This window comes from Gopherus flavomarginatus, chromosome 4, assembly GCF_025201925.1.
Source record: "Gopherus flavomarginatus isolate rGopFla2 chromosome 4, rGopFla2.mat.asm, whole genome shotgun sequence".
NCBI lineage: Eukaryota > Metazoa > Chordata > Testudines > Testudinidae > Gopherus > Gopherus flavomarginatus.
In genome coordinates, this window is record NC_066620.1 from 5,668,326 (window position 1) to 5,682,699 (window position 14,374).

At 41.9% G+C, this 14,374-nt stretch overlaps 1 protein-coding gene across 3 annotated transcripts in view; it reads left to right on the plus strand.

The window, feature by feature from the left end:
- Nucleotides 1-14,374, plus strand: part of RALGAPA2 (Ral GTPase activating protein catalytic subunit alpha 2) — a 309,497-nt gene that overhangs the window by 86,600 nt on the left and 208,523 nt on the right. For all 3 annotated transcript variants that reach the window (XM_050951273.1, XM_050951274.1, XM_050951275.1), the window contains exons 14-16: nucleotides 622-733; nucleotides 4,748-4,985; nucleotides 7,069-7,233. In XM_050951273.1, coding sequence (XP_050807230.1) covers nucleotides 622-733; nucleotides 4,748-4,985; nucleotides 7,069-7,233 — 515 coding nt within the window. The remainder of the gene's footprint in view (nucleotides 1-621; nucleotides 734-4,747; nucleotides 4,986-7,068; nucleotides 7,234-14,374) is intronic.

Sequence of the window (14,374 nt, forward strand, 5' to 3'; positions counted from 1 at the left end):
AATGTCATCAGAACAATATATTTTCCACAACCATTTTCCAAAAAAGTTTCCCTGAAGTTTGGCAACGTTATAAGCAATTGAAAACAGAGTCTTATAATGGAAAGAGTCAGGCAACCTTAATTGCTGCTACCAGCTCCACTGATCTGTCACTCTGTAGTTTTTGTCACATTTTTGTCAGCTTATGGAAACATTTAGTTTCAATGCCTGGTAATGTCCTTAGTGTGTAATAAAGAGTTATCATCCTTCAGTACATTCAGTTCTCCCTGTGCTCACAGTGAACTGTGCCTTGGAAATATTTGGGGATAGTGATTTCATACTTTCTCCACCTTGACTTTGGGGACCAGGCTGTTACTTCCATTCCTGACTTGGCTTTCTCTAAAAATGAAAGTTTGGTTTTTTTTTCTCTGTGAGGTGCTCCAAAAGTGGTTATCCTCAACATAAGTCTCCACATAACAGTTAAGGTTGTCTTCGAGGTAACTTACAAAATGTTTTTGAGTATTGTCACATTTTCAGTTTGTGAGACTTTATCAATGAATTAAGAGTGGTTTTCATATCTGGAAACTAAACAAGTAAGATTAATAAAACTTGTAATTGAAATGTGAGGTTTTATTTTGGTATCAGGGAACAAATGTTACAAATACTCCTGCGAATAACAGAAGGTGTTATGCAGAAGCCAAAGGATAACCAAGTAAAGGACATGTTTGCTCAAAGCTTGGCAGGATTACTTTTCAGGGTAAGTGCCTTTCTTTTTTTATAAGAAAATGTAAAACTGAAACTGAGTGCTATTTTTGTTTTTAAAAGTGTTTTCAAAAGAATGGAAAGTAAATTTCAGTGACCAAATATTTGTTTTATATCAGAAGTGGGTTTTTCATGATATAATTTTATGCCATTCCAAAAGGTATGCTTTTATTTAAATATTGCACTATATTACAAAAAATACTGTCTATATCCCATAAAATATTGACTCTTGTTAATAGTACGGTTTAGGGTGTCAGGTTCTCTGTCCTTTGTAGAGTGTAGCCACTAGAGGAAGATTTGAGCAGGTCTGTCAGTCTGTCCAGTATACTTGTATATTTTAGTAGGCAGACAGACCTGCAAATGTTGTATGTTGTTGTTACAGGATCTGCTTTAGTTACTGTTGCAAGGTACAGGATGTACTCAAAATTTGCATTTCCCTTATGTTCACTGATCCCTAATTTACATGTGCTGGGTAGGTTTTCTGTTTAGTCATCCTGGTAGTTTATTGCTTTCCATTCATTTTGCCCCCTTGTGGTCACACAATATTTATTTTCATATAAACTTAACTTGGATGCTTTAATAAAATAGCATATAAAGTGTACCATAGTCAAGACATGCCCCTTTTGTAGGACAGCTGTATCTTTTCAGGACTACTCTAATCATTGTCTCTAAAATCAGAGCTTTTTGTAATTGTTTCCAAAAGGTAAATTAATATCTAGCAAGCCAAAATGCTGCATTATGCTGAACCAGAGAAAAATATTCGTAAGTCGTCTAGTAAGTAGTTACATTGTAAGGTACAATAAATATCTAGGTCTGTGCACTGTGTATCTCAGAGTTTTTATGTTCATCCTGAGGTGGTGTGGAGGAGCTTTGCACCCTGTGACTTTTGTCATGTTGATAATTCTCCGTATCAATGAATTATTTCAGGTTTCATAAATAAAGCATGTTACGAATAAGTGTAGAATTTTTCAGTAAGTTCATGAGAGTCATATAGGCAACCTAGGAGCTATACTCCAGTTTTCATAAATTTCCTTCATCAGTAACCTTCGCAGTTATTCACTCAGCAAGATCCTTGGAAATGTTTGGATTGATGAAAAATTAAAACATGTACTGCATAATTTTCAGACAAAACAAACAAGCAAAAAATCCCAACAGTACCACCCAAAATAATTAAAATGGATATAAGGTGGAGAATGTGTGTCAGTAATTTACAAGTAAAAACATTACAAGGATGTCACAATTAACCCAGAACGAAGCATGTATAAACCCAGGAAATTCAAAATTGTTACACTTAATAAAAATCTAAATACATTAAGATGAAAAATGAGTTAAGTCACCCAAACACCCTTAACTCTACCATATTGTGACCCTAAGCAATAACCATAATGATGAGGATTAAGTCCTTTTAGCGTTCTTTGGCTCAGGCTGCGTAGATGAAACAGATTTTTAAAGATGTTTTTATTTTCCTGTCCCTTGTGACATCATTGTAGGATAGAGTTAATTTTGTTTGGGTGCCTTACCTGTGTATCTTTATAAACTGTTGCGTATTACATGTCAGAAGCTATTCGAGATTACAGTCTGTCGCCTCAATGTGAATAAGACAACTTTGTCTTATGTATAAATTGGTCTGCCTGGACTCCTAAATTGATGGATATATGATGTATTTCTGATTCTAATGATTTCAGGTTTAGAGAATTCTCTGGTATTAGTCATATTATTTAAAGTGTTTAGACACCAAATTGGTCTATGTATATTCCTGGATTTACAAGTGAATTGAATGACCTATTCCTTCCTAAAATGATGTTGAAATTCCATCTTCAAAGTAGTAAGCTTAACATTCTTTTTAAAAATAGTCTTATAGGAGATTGATAATAACATTCCCCCTACCAATTATGTTTATTTTCTTTTTAGTAAGAAATTTTCCTATAGTTTATGAAAATAGACAGAAATAACATAAAAAACTAAAGTACACCTCTATGCCGATATAACGCTGTCCTCAGGAGCCAAAAAATCTCACCGTGTTATAGGTGAAACTGCATTATATCGAACTTGCTTTGATCTGCTGGAGTGCGCATAACAGAACACATGCAAAATATATTGGTTTTCTTCTTTTTGATAACATAGAAACATTGCTCAAGACAAAATATGAAAATAAATGTAACCTTTTATCTTCTTTTAATCAGCATCCTCAGCTTTGAAAAGTTGGATCTCTAGCACCATCTCCTGGCTTTTATATTTTCATTTTCTGCATAGACTATGCTTTTCCATTATAATTTCGTTCCAAACGATACTTTCCACAAACTGGTTAAATTAATATCTGCAGTAAAGGAAGGGTTGCTAATTAACAACTGCTGTCACAGTAGAGCCACATCTGAAAAACAGTACCGTTGTATAAATGTCAGTTTAATGTAACTTTGCATTTAATTTCTAATGCAAATGTAATTTATAGCATTGTTTTTAAATGACTGTATTTTTTTTAAAAGTTCCATATTGGAGTTAAAGGTTGCCGGGGCCATACTAGCATATCCAGCCTTTAATTGTTTACGTTGTAATTAGATTTCTTAAATAGAATAATTTACTTGAAATCTTAAATAATTATTCGTCTTTTCTTCTTTGAGTGACTGTGCATGTGTATTCCACTTCTGGTGTGCATGCTCCCAAAATTCTTTTGGCTAAAAGTGTCCATTGAGGCCAGTTCTGTTCCCTGGGTGCCATCGTATCTCCCCCTTCCATCGGAAGGCGTAAAGGGCAAAGCAGGCTAAAACAAAGTCCCAGCGGCTCAAAACTTGTCCCTCCTGTGATGCAGCTATTCCACTTAAGGCACATGCCTGATAAATGCTTAATCTGTCATTCCTTCTCCAGGAGGACACAAAAGATGGGAACGCTCTGAGAGCCTCCTCAGAACCAGAGAAAACATGCCAACCAGGGCTGAACAGGTTTCCACAGTTAGTGCTCCTGGAAGTGGCAGCTCAGGTCCAAGACCCCAAGGCTCACAGTTCATCAAAAAGTTCAGACCCTTCAACAATCAGAGCAGTAGGGAAGCTAAGTCCTCCTCCACTCAGTTATCTGAAAGGGGTGGGAATGAATGTTGTTTCCACAGTGAGTGCAGGCCTAGGTTATCCTTAGTGGAACCTATTAAAATGGGGCATAAATCTCCTCACTACTCAGCCAAAAGGTCCAAGTTCGGTCCCTCCATCACCTTGGCAAAAACCCATCACCGAGCACACTTTGTAGCCTCTGAGGCAATGTTCTGCACTTCACTGATCCCAATCTCTTGGTATTGACATCACCTCACACAGTGCTGATGACATGTGGTCCTCAGCTTCAGTGCCGACCCCATTGATTCTCCCAGCACCAACATTCCTGGCACCCACGTTATTTTCGGGACTAAGTGATCTTGCGGTGACTGCTCAATCTGAGTTACTATTACTGTCTTCAGCTCTTACTGCCCTGTATCATTACTGTTACAGTATCAGCCAGCTCTTCAGCTCTGGTGGTGGGGAAAGAAAGACATGGCAGTCTTCTTTCCTGTAGAAGCAGGGGAAGGAAGGCAGAATCAGGTGAAAGAGAGGAGCTACTCCTTCCCATTTCTACATTCCATGGACCAAAGTCCTGACCTTCCCCCTCTCCCACACAGAATTAAGCCTTGATGTGCTGCTGAAATAAGGGGGCATTATTGCTGCAGAATTTTCTCTCTCTTCACAGAGGATCCTATTTTAGAGTACTTTTCTTGTTAGCTACTAAACTCATTTAATTCCCATGAAACCATGTTTTCTGTTTGTAGTTCCTCATCATTTTTCAGTAACAGCCTCAGGAATGGCAACTTCTGAAAGTAAAGAATAACAGAAGGAAAGAAAGAAGACTCATGTTAATGACTGGAAATTAAAAATGTGATGATAAGCTGTTAACAAAAGTCTAAATTCTCTTGGTCTTTGGACATGCATTTCCAAATATTTAATTCTGTACTTTTCAGAAATGTACAAAATGTCGTTGCTTTCCTATTTCCCAGACTCTTATTGTGGCTTGGATCCGAGCAAATCTGAGTGTTTACATTTCTCGAGAACTCTGGGATGAGCTGCTCAGCATACTGTCTTCCCTTACTGACTGGGAGGAGCTGATAACTGAATGGGCCAAAATCATGGATTCTCTAACGGCAGTGTTAGCAAGAATCGTGTATGGAGTTGAAATGACAAACTTACCACTGGATAAACTAAGTGAGCAAAAGGAAAAAAAACAAAGAGGCAAAGGTAAAGTCTCTCTTCTTTTGTGTATTTTATGTTAAATAAGTTAAGATACTCAAACTTAGTTGGACTATATTAGATTTTCAAATGTAACTTAAACATTATGATTCATTACACATTGTAAAGTTTCATTTGAAAAAATGCACTCTATTTTGCTTTACTTAGTGTTATTACACAAAAATATAGAGCATCTGCGTTAGTAAGATACTTATACTGATCTGTTTTTATAAAAACTTTTAAAAAAATGTGGATGGGTGTTTAGGGGCTTAACACCTGTCTCTGCTGCAGTAGTAGGAATGGAGCATGGCTGCTTGTGCTGGAATCTGTGCATAGTCACCAACACTAGAAATCCTTTTCAATATAATTTTATTTTAATAAACCTGTTTAAGCAAGAGTCTGAGGGCCAGTGGAGGATTTTGTGTGCAGTCTTGTGGATCTTAGCGCCGCTTTCATAGCAATTTATAATAATTAACTAATTGAACCATCTTAGTGAACATGGATAGAGCTCTGTGAGGTAGATAAATGGAATTCCCATTTTATAGGTGGGAAAACTAAGGCAAAAAGACCCAAGGTGAGACCCTTTCCCTGCACCGACCCTCTTAAACTGGGTAAAAGGGCCAGAGCAGCGTAGAGGGCCTTACAGGCCTATAACTGGCCAGGGGACTATTGACTGGGCACAGGCACTATGGAAGACAGCCTTAGGGCTGTCCTGAAAGGACTTCCTCACAAACCAGGAGTCAGGGCTGACATCAGGAGGAGCATGTTTTATGGAGGCAGGAATAGTGGTGCTGCAGTGATGAAGCCCATAGGGTAATCTTAGGAGGTTGCCATAATTTAGGTAGATCCCTAGGGTTGTCTAAGTTACACCAGAGGCCTCTCTAGCTCCTGAAGCAACTCATGATCAGGAGAGTGCAAAGGTGACTTAGTTATCTTAGCAGCTCCTCCCTCTGGGCTGCAAGGTCTTTTTTGTGTCTTAGAGGTACAGGACAGAATTTCATCCCTAAGATTTGCCCAAGACAGTATAGAGAGTTAATATTAGAACCAGGATTAAAACACAGGAATCCCTTACTCTCACTTCTGTGTTCAGTCTGCTTTACCAGGTTGCTTCTCCTAACTCTACTGAAATGTCACCAGGTGTGGGCAGAGGCCTCACTGGTAGCTCAGCAGATGAGCCAGTTCAACTGCAGGCAGTTAGGGAGAATCTTGCATTGATCTTACACTCTTAATGACACTATTGCCCACCCCTTACCTCAAACCATTATTTGTTCTGGGATCTCCCTCAAAAATCAGAGGTCCAATTTCACAACTCCCAAAGGCCAGCCCTGGGTGATGACCATGAATAATCTGAGATTCAGAAAAAGTAACTAACAAGCTTTTAGGTCTAAGTGATGATTTTACAGTTTTCTCTGCAATCTCCATGAAAGGAATAGGGTTTAGAAGCATATAGACCAAGATTACTAAAAAATGGATGTCTAAAGTTAGACCTCTAAATAAGTGGCCTGATTTTCAAAAATGCCAAACAACCACTGAAATCAGTGGGAGGTACAGGTTCTCAACTTTAGCATCCTTATTTTTAAATTTGGTCATAGGTTAATCTTAACACTTATCCTGAAAATCAGGGAATTGGATAAGGGGAGCAAGATGGACTGTTAATGCCAGTGACTTGATTCTTAAATTGAAATTAAGGAACACTCAATACAATGTAGTGTTTATTGTAGAAATCTATTTTGACTCTTGATTAAGTCCTGACACTTTGAGTTCTGGCCAAGTGACAAATTTACTGTACATGAGCCATTAAATAGATTTATTTTCAACTTTCAGTACATCGTTGTATGCTGATGACACTATCTATAACTATGTTGTCTGAGAAAATGAATAGAAAGAACATGGGAGGATTTGTGGTGCAACTTCTCCACAGTTGACATCTCTCAAATTATTTTGAATAATATTTTTTTGACAAAAATAATAGGTTTTAAAACTTGTCCCATTTTAGTTCCTTTTTGTAGAAACACTTAACTCTATGCAGTAAGCATAGTATTAATTGTAAATGTTCTAGATTGATGGTGCTTTTGCTTTCTTTACCTTAAAGGTGGTATCTCAGATCCTCAAAAGGCAACTACAGTGGGACGATCATTTTCATTAAGTTGGAGAAGTCATCCTGAAGTTGTGGAACCAATGAGGTTCAGGAGTGCTACTACGTCTGGAGCACCAGGAGTTGAGAAAGCAAGAAACATAGTCCGACAAAGAGCAACAGGTTAGGCACTGGCTGCTTTAACATCTTAATTATAAATTGAAAGATCAACATTTATAAAACTGAAATTATTTTAAAAGCTCCTCTCGTGACTTTTAATTAGGAATAAATGTTTGCAAATTTGTCTCTAAATCTTTTTCTTCACTTTTCTTATACCTAGAAAGAGACATCAATTTTATTTAATTAAGGAATTCTTTTAGTCAAACATACTATGATTACATAAAATAGGAAAGATATTTATTGATTACTGAGGTAGGATACAATGATTTAATATTTTGTTGAGTATTTTTTTAAACGGGCTGGATGATTGGCCAAATATTATGAACTGTATAGATATACTATACTAATGTATTTGTTCAAGCTGGGACTTTTTAGCCAGCATAACTACCTTTCAGACTTTTAGAGTAACTTTTTATAAAAGCAATAACTCATGTCTTCACAGGCCACTTTCCCAGGAAAAGTCAGCATTTACTAGTGAATCAAGACACTTAGGCTTCATTCCTTAAAACTTTGCTCAGACTTTCAAGCATTCAAGTACTGGTACAAATACCCAGATTATCATGTCCTGCTGATGTTTACATATAATCTGGGCAAAATAATCCATTAGTGTAGTATTATAATAGTTTTAAAGCCAGAAAATACAATATGTGTTCACAATAATCTTTCTCTCCTACCTTGCTGCTTTTAGTAGATCTGAATTGTAAAACACCCTTGAATTTTTTTGGTGAATGATTGTGTATGGAAATATTTTAGTGTGTTCATTATGAATAGGTTCTTTTATGTATATACTAAATTCTGGACTACATGACTTAGTGTTTGGTAAACATTATATGGAGGTGTAGAAATACTTCAAAGTTTCATTGAGCAGTTATAGTACCTGTAAATTAAGCAAGTAAATTAATGAGAGGTTTATAGACTACAAGGAAATATATAATACCTACTATTATTGGGGAATTCTCTTACTACAATTGGTTAAAAAGCACTGCAAAACTAAGCCATTTTCCACAAAATAGTGTATTTGTATAACTGTAAAAATATCAAAGTTAATAAATAGTTATGGAATAGCAGCAAAGAATCCTGTGGCACCTTATAGACTAACAGAGGTTTTGGAGCATGAGCTTTCGTGGGTGAATACCCACTTCCTCAGATGCATGTAATGGAAATATCCAGGGGCAGGTATATATATGTGTGCTAGCAAGCAAGCTAGAGATAACGAGGTCAGTTCAATCAGGGAGGATGAGGCCCTGTTCTAGCAGTTGAGGTGTGAAAACCAAGAGAGGAGAAACTGGTTCTGTAATTGGCAAGCCATTCACAGTCTTTGTTCAATCCTGAGCTGATGGTGTCAAATTTGCAGATGAACTGAAGCTCAGCAGTTTCTCTTTGAAGTCTGGTCCTGAAGTTTTTTTGCTGCAGGATGGCCACCTTAAGGTCTGCTATAGTGTGGCCAGGGAGGTTGAAGTGCTCTCCTACAGGTTTTTGTATATTGCCATTCCTAATGTCTGATTTGTGTCCATTTATCCTTTTCCGTAGAGACTGTCCAGTTTGGCCGATGTACATAGCAGAGGGGCATTGCTGGCATATGATGGCGTATATTACATTGGTGGATGTGCAGGTGAATGAACCAGTGATGGTGTGGCTGATCTGGTTAGGTCCTGTGATGGTGTCGCTGGTGTAGATATGTGGGCAGAGCTGGCATCGAGGTTTGTTGCATGGATTGGTTCCTGAGCTAGAGTTATTATGGTGTGGTGTGCAGTTACTGGTGAGAATATGTTTCAGGTTGGCAGGTTGTCTGTGGGCAAGGATTGGCCTGCCACCCAAGGCCTGTGAAAGTGTGGGATCATTGTCCAGGATGGGTTGTAGATCCTTGATGATGCGTTGGAGGGGTTTTAGCTGGGGGCTGTATGTGATGGCCAGTGGAGTCCTGTTGGTTTCTCTCTTGGGTTTGTCTTGCAGTAGGAGGCTTCTGGGTACACGTCTGGCTCTGTTGATCTGTGTCCTTATTTCCTCGTGTGGGTATTGTAGTTTTGAGAATGCTTGGTGGAGATTTTGTAGGTGTTGGTCTCTGTCAAACCCAAGAGAGAAACCAACAGGACTCCACTGGCCATCACATACAGCCCCCAGCTAAAACCCCTCCAACGCATCATCAAGGATCTACAACCCATCCTGGACAATGATCCCACACTTTCACAGGCCTTGGGTGGCAGGCCAATCCTTGCCCACAGACAACCTGCCAACCTGAAACATATTCTCACCAGTAACTGCACACCACACCATAATAACTCTAGCTCAGGAACCAATCCATGCAACAAACCTCGATGCCAGCTCTGCCCACATATCTACACCAGCGACACCATCACAGGACCTAACCAGATCAGCCACACCATCACTGGTTCATTCACCTGCACATCCACCAATGTAATATACGCCATCATATGCCAGCAATGCCCCTCTGCTATGTACATCGGCCAAACTGGACAGTCTCTACGGAAAAGGATAAATGGACACAAATCAGACATTAGGAATGGCAATATACAAAAACCTGTAGGAGAGCACTTCAACCTCCCTGGCCACACTATAGCAGACCTTAAGGTGGCCATCCTGCAGCAAAAAAACTTCAGGACCAGACTTCAAAGAGAAACTGCTGAGCTTCAGTTCATCTGCAAATTTGACACCATCAGCTCAGGATTGAACAAAGACTGTGAATGGCTTGCCAATTACAGAACCAGTTTCTCCTCTCTTGGTTTTCACACCTCAACTGCTAGAACAGGGCCTCATCCTCCCTGATTGAACTGACCTCGTTATCTCTAGCTTGCTTGCTAGCACACATATATATACCTGCCCCTGGATATTTCCATTACATGCATCTGAGGAAGTGGGTATTCACCCACGAAAGCTCATGCTCCAAAACCTCTGTTAGTCTATAAGGTGCCACAGGATTCTTTGCTGCTTTTACAGATCCAGACTAACACGGCTACCCTCTGATACTTGAGTTATGGAATAGTCTATCATTTTTACAACCCAAGAAAAACCTCTTATTTTAATAATTCTAAAATGTCAACTTTTCATGAAAATATTTTTAAAATGATCATCGTTATCTAATAAAGCTGACCAGGATAAGAATTCTTTGTGTTTAGGCATACTTAACATCCATACTTATATCCCTTTGTATACTTTAGTACATCTTACACTTTCTTAATATAGAGACCTTTTTAAAATTTGTTTTGTGATTTCTCTAAAGTGAAATATACATCTGTAGCACCATGCATAATGGCAAGTTTTCAAAAACGGGTACCCAAATTAAGCTCTTAAATCCATTTTAGGTGCCTGAATAAGTGACCTGATTTTCAACAGTGCCGAGTTCCCAGCACTTTTGAAAATAAGGCCAAGTAAATATGTATGGTAATTCAATACGTATATACTGTAGCTCGGTGTTCTCCTGTTTGTTTCTTCTGTAAAGAAAGAGAAAATGATAAAAATAAGAGGAAAGTGAGGGCAGGTCAGGGAGTGAGGATGATGGAAGAGTCTCCCTAAGTCCTCAGATGCAGAAGAGAATACAGGGTTTTCAAACACTCCAAATAGTAGATTGTCTTTCTATGATTTGATGGTCACAGGTGCCACTCATTCCAGTGTAATGGGCCATCAAGCAGCAGCCACAGCAGATGTTCATTACTGCTTTTGAGTAAGGGATATTCCACTGCACAGCTTCTCTCCTCATTCATAACAAATGGGTATCTTATTGTTGAATTTGGAGACAGTCCAGTATTGTTGCTGGAGGCTCCAGGACCAGGGCTGGCTCTAACTTTTTTGCTGCCCCAAGCAAAAAAAAGAGTGCCACCCCGCCATAACACACACCCCCTGCAAGTGCCACCCCATCGTAACCCCCCCATGAGCACCACCCTGCCGTAATGCCCCCTGGAGTGCTGCGCCGCCAAAGCCCCCCGCCCCCTCCGAGCGCCGCCCGGCTGAAACAAACAAACAAAAAAACCCTCCAGTGCCGCCTGGCCGAACCAAAAAAGGAAAAAAAAAAAAAACAAAAAAACAAGCGCCATCCTGCCCCAAGGTGCTGCCCCAAACATGTGCTTGGTCATCTGGTACCTGGAGCCGGCCCTGTCCAGGACTAGGCCCTGCCCTCCAGGTAAGATCACCAGAAATTCAGTCTCATAATAGAAACAAGTTGGTGGTTCAATTTCTCCTAACCACTTTGTTATAACTTCAATTTCTTTTTCAAGTAGTGTTCCTATTAGTGCTCCATTCCAGGTGCACATGCGCCTCTCAAGCCCTTGATTGGTGATTTCTAGCTAGTTGTGCCTGTTCATCCTGCGATGTGCCCTATGCCTCCTCGTGGCAGACTCTGAGGTTATAGAGGAGCGTGTGGAAGAAGAACCCTCAGTTCTTTCTCTACAGCCTCGGCCTGAGACCCAACACTAGTGTGTTTGCCTAGAGCATACTTGGCCTTTCTCTTTACTTTTTCTATTAAAGTTAGTTTAGTGGTGGTGGTAGTGTTAGTATATTTAGTTTAGGTGAGAGGACTGTTTTCTCTCTTCCTCAGGGAGATTTGTTTTCTCTGAGGGGATGTGCCTGGTTTGCCAGGCTTCAAATGTTGTCTCACCTTTTGGGAGGCTATGCCAGTGAGCAACAGAGACTCCAAGTGGCTCCGTTGTCTGGAAGAGTCCCATATCTCCCAGAAGTGCTCCTTTTGTTTAGTCCTTAAGTCCAGGGCTAGGAAGATCAGGGAGATAAGGCTCAGACTTGTTGGCAATGGAACGTTTTCTGCAATCGCCCTCTGAGCCAGATCAAGAGACCACATCCAGATTTCAGCAGCTTACTTTACAGGCATCCACAACTACAAATGGGAACTGGACCCGCAGGTCCTCCAGAACATATTCCAAAGATGGGGACAGCCAGAGATTGATCTTTATGCCAACTCCGAGAACAGGAAGTATTCTGTCTTCTGTTTAAGGGGAGGTCTGGGTCCTTGCTCCCTGGGGGACACCCTCTTTGTTCCGTGGAAGAGGAGTCTGTTCTGTGCCTTTTCTCTGATGCCCCTAATTCCAAGATTGGTGAACAGGATCAGGCAGGCCAAGGCCAGAATTATTTTCATAGTACCTACCTGACTGAGACAACCTTGGTACCATTACCTGCTTTAGTTCCGAGTACAACCACTGATCAAGCTCCCAACAGTTCCCCATCTCCTGTCTCAGGGTGTGGGTCACGCGATTCACTCCAACCTGGTGGTTCTACGTCTCAGAGCCTGACTCCTGAAGATTCTCATAAATAGAGGTTTCCTGCTCCAGAGGGGTGCAGCAGCTGTAGTTACACAGCAGAATGACACCTACCTTCACTGCAGAAATGGAAGAGATTCGTTCACTGGTGCGGTTGCTACCTCTGGTCTGAGTTGGTTCCCCTTTCCTTCATCATGGATTACTTGCTGGATCTGAAGACATCCAGATTATTCATCAGCTCGGTCAAGGTTCACCCGGCTGCCATATCAGCCTTCCATCCCCCGATGGAGGGATTCTCCATTTTTGGTCACTGGGTATCATCCAGGTTTATTAAGGGTCTGCATGATCTCTTTCCCCACAATAGAGATATGTAGAGTTGCTACCTAATCGTCAATCCATATGTTTTCAGAGCATTACATCCCACTCCATGCCATCAAATATGATGTGGCACTCGGCTCTGTGGTACTATTTTCAATTCTAGGTCCCTTTCCAAAGGCAAACCCCCTCCCCCCCGCCCCCTTCTCCTCCTTCTGGGGATATTGCTCAGAAGTCTCAGAGCCACTACTCAAAGAAGAAAGGAAATGTTACTCAACCTGTGCAGTAACTGTAGTTCTTTGAGGTGTGTGGGTTCTTCATTACCTGCCCTTCTTTCTCTCTGCTTCAGTCATTCTTTAGATGATGACAGAGTAGAAAAAGAACTGAGTGTAGTTCACCCATGCACCCCTATATAAGCTTGGTGTCTGCCACGAGGAGGGACAGAGTGAGTGTGTGTGCTGAACAGGGCTGCTAGCTAGAAACCTCCAACTGGGGGGCTCAAGAGGCACATGCACACCTAGAGTGCAGTGCACACAGAGGGACACATCTTGAAGAAATCTAGTTATTGCACAGGTAACATTTCCTTTTATTCATTTTTGTGCAGTAGTGACTTCATTTCAGCTTCTAATTGTGTTCTTCCTCTCCTCAGCTGAGGAGTCACTGGAGCATTGAGGCTGTAATCTTTTGATTCCTTCAGTACTGCACCCATCTCCCTCTGCACCTCCCCAAATCATTGAGCAAAGTTCAAGAGGTTCAGCTTTTCAGGAACAAAGACTGTTTTAGCCAAATGCAAGTTATTGCGCTCGATAAAAGGGTAACTGGGTGAAAATTAATGGCCTGTGATCAGTGATGAGCTGCCAAAATATTAACAACAGGTTCCCTCCTCCTCACTCCATGAGGGGGTCGTGCCCCATCCAACCCCCCATGTTCCTTGATGCTGCCCCCGGGACCCCTGACCCATCCACCCCCCTTCCCTGTCCCATGACTGCCCCTGCTGCCCCATCCAACCCCTCCTCTCATTCCTGATGGCCCCCTGGAACCCCTGCCCCATCCAACCACCCCTTCTCTCTGTCCCTGAATGCCCCCCACCACCTCATCCAATCCCTGCTCCTTCCTGAATGCCCCCCTGGGACCCTTGCCCCCATTCAATCCCCCTGTTCCGTACCCTCTGACTGCCCTGACCCCTATCCACCCCACCACCACCCACTGAACTCCCCTGCCCTCTTCCAACACCCCCTCCCTGCTGCCTGCCCCCTTACCGCATTGCCTGAGGCCGGGTCCCGGTCCGCTTAGCTGGGACCGGGACCGGCACTGCGGGGCCCGAGACTCCCCGGGCCAGGCCGGGTCTGCTCGGCCGGGATCGGGAGGCGCGAGGCCTGAGACTCCCCGGGCCGGGGCCAGGAGCCGCGCCGTGGGGCCCGAGACTCCTCAGGCTGGGCCGGGACTGGGAGCCACACCGCGGGGCCTGAGACTCCCCGCGCTGGGCCGGGGCTGCTCGGCTGGGACCGGTGCAGCACGGCCGGAGCCACTGGGGCCAGAGGTGGGGGTGCTTGGCTGGGACCAGGCTGGGGCGCTCGACCAGGGCCAAGGGGAGCCGGACAGGGCCA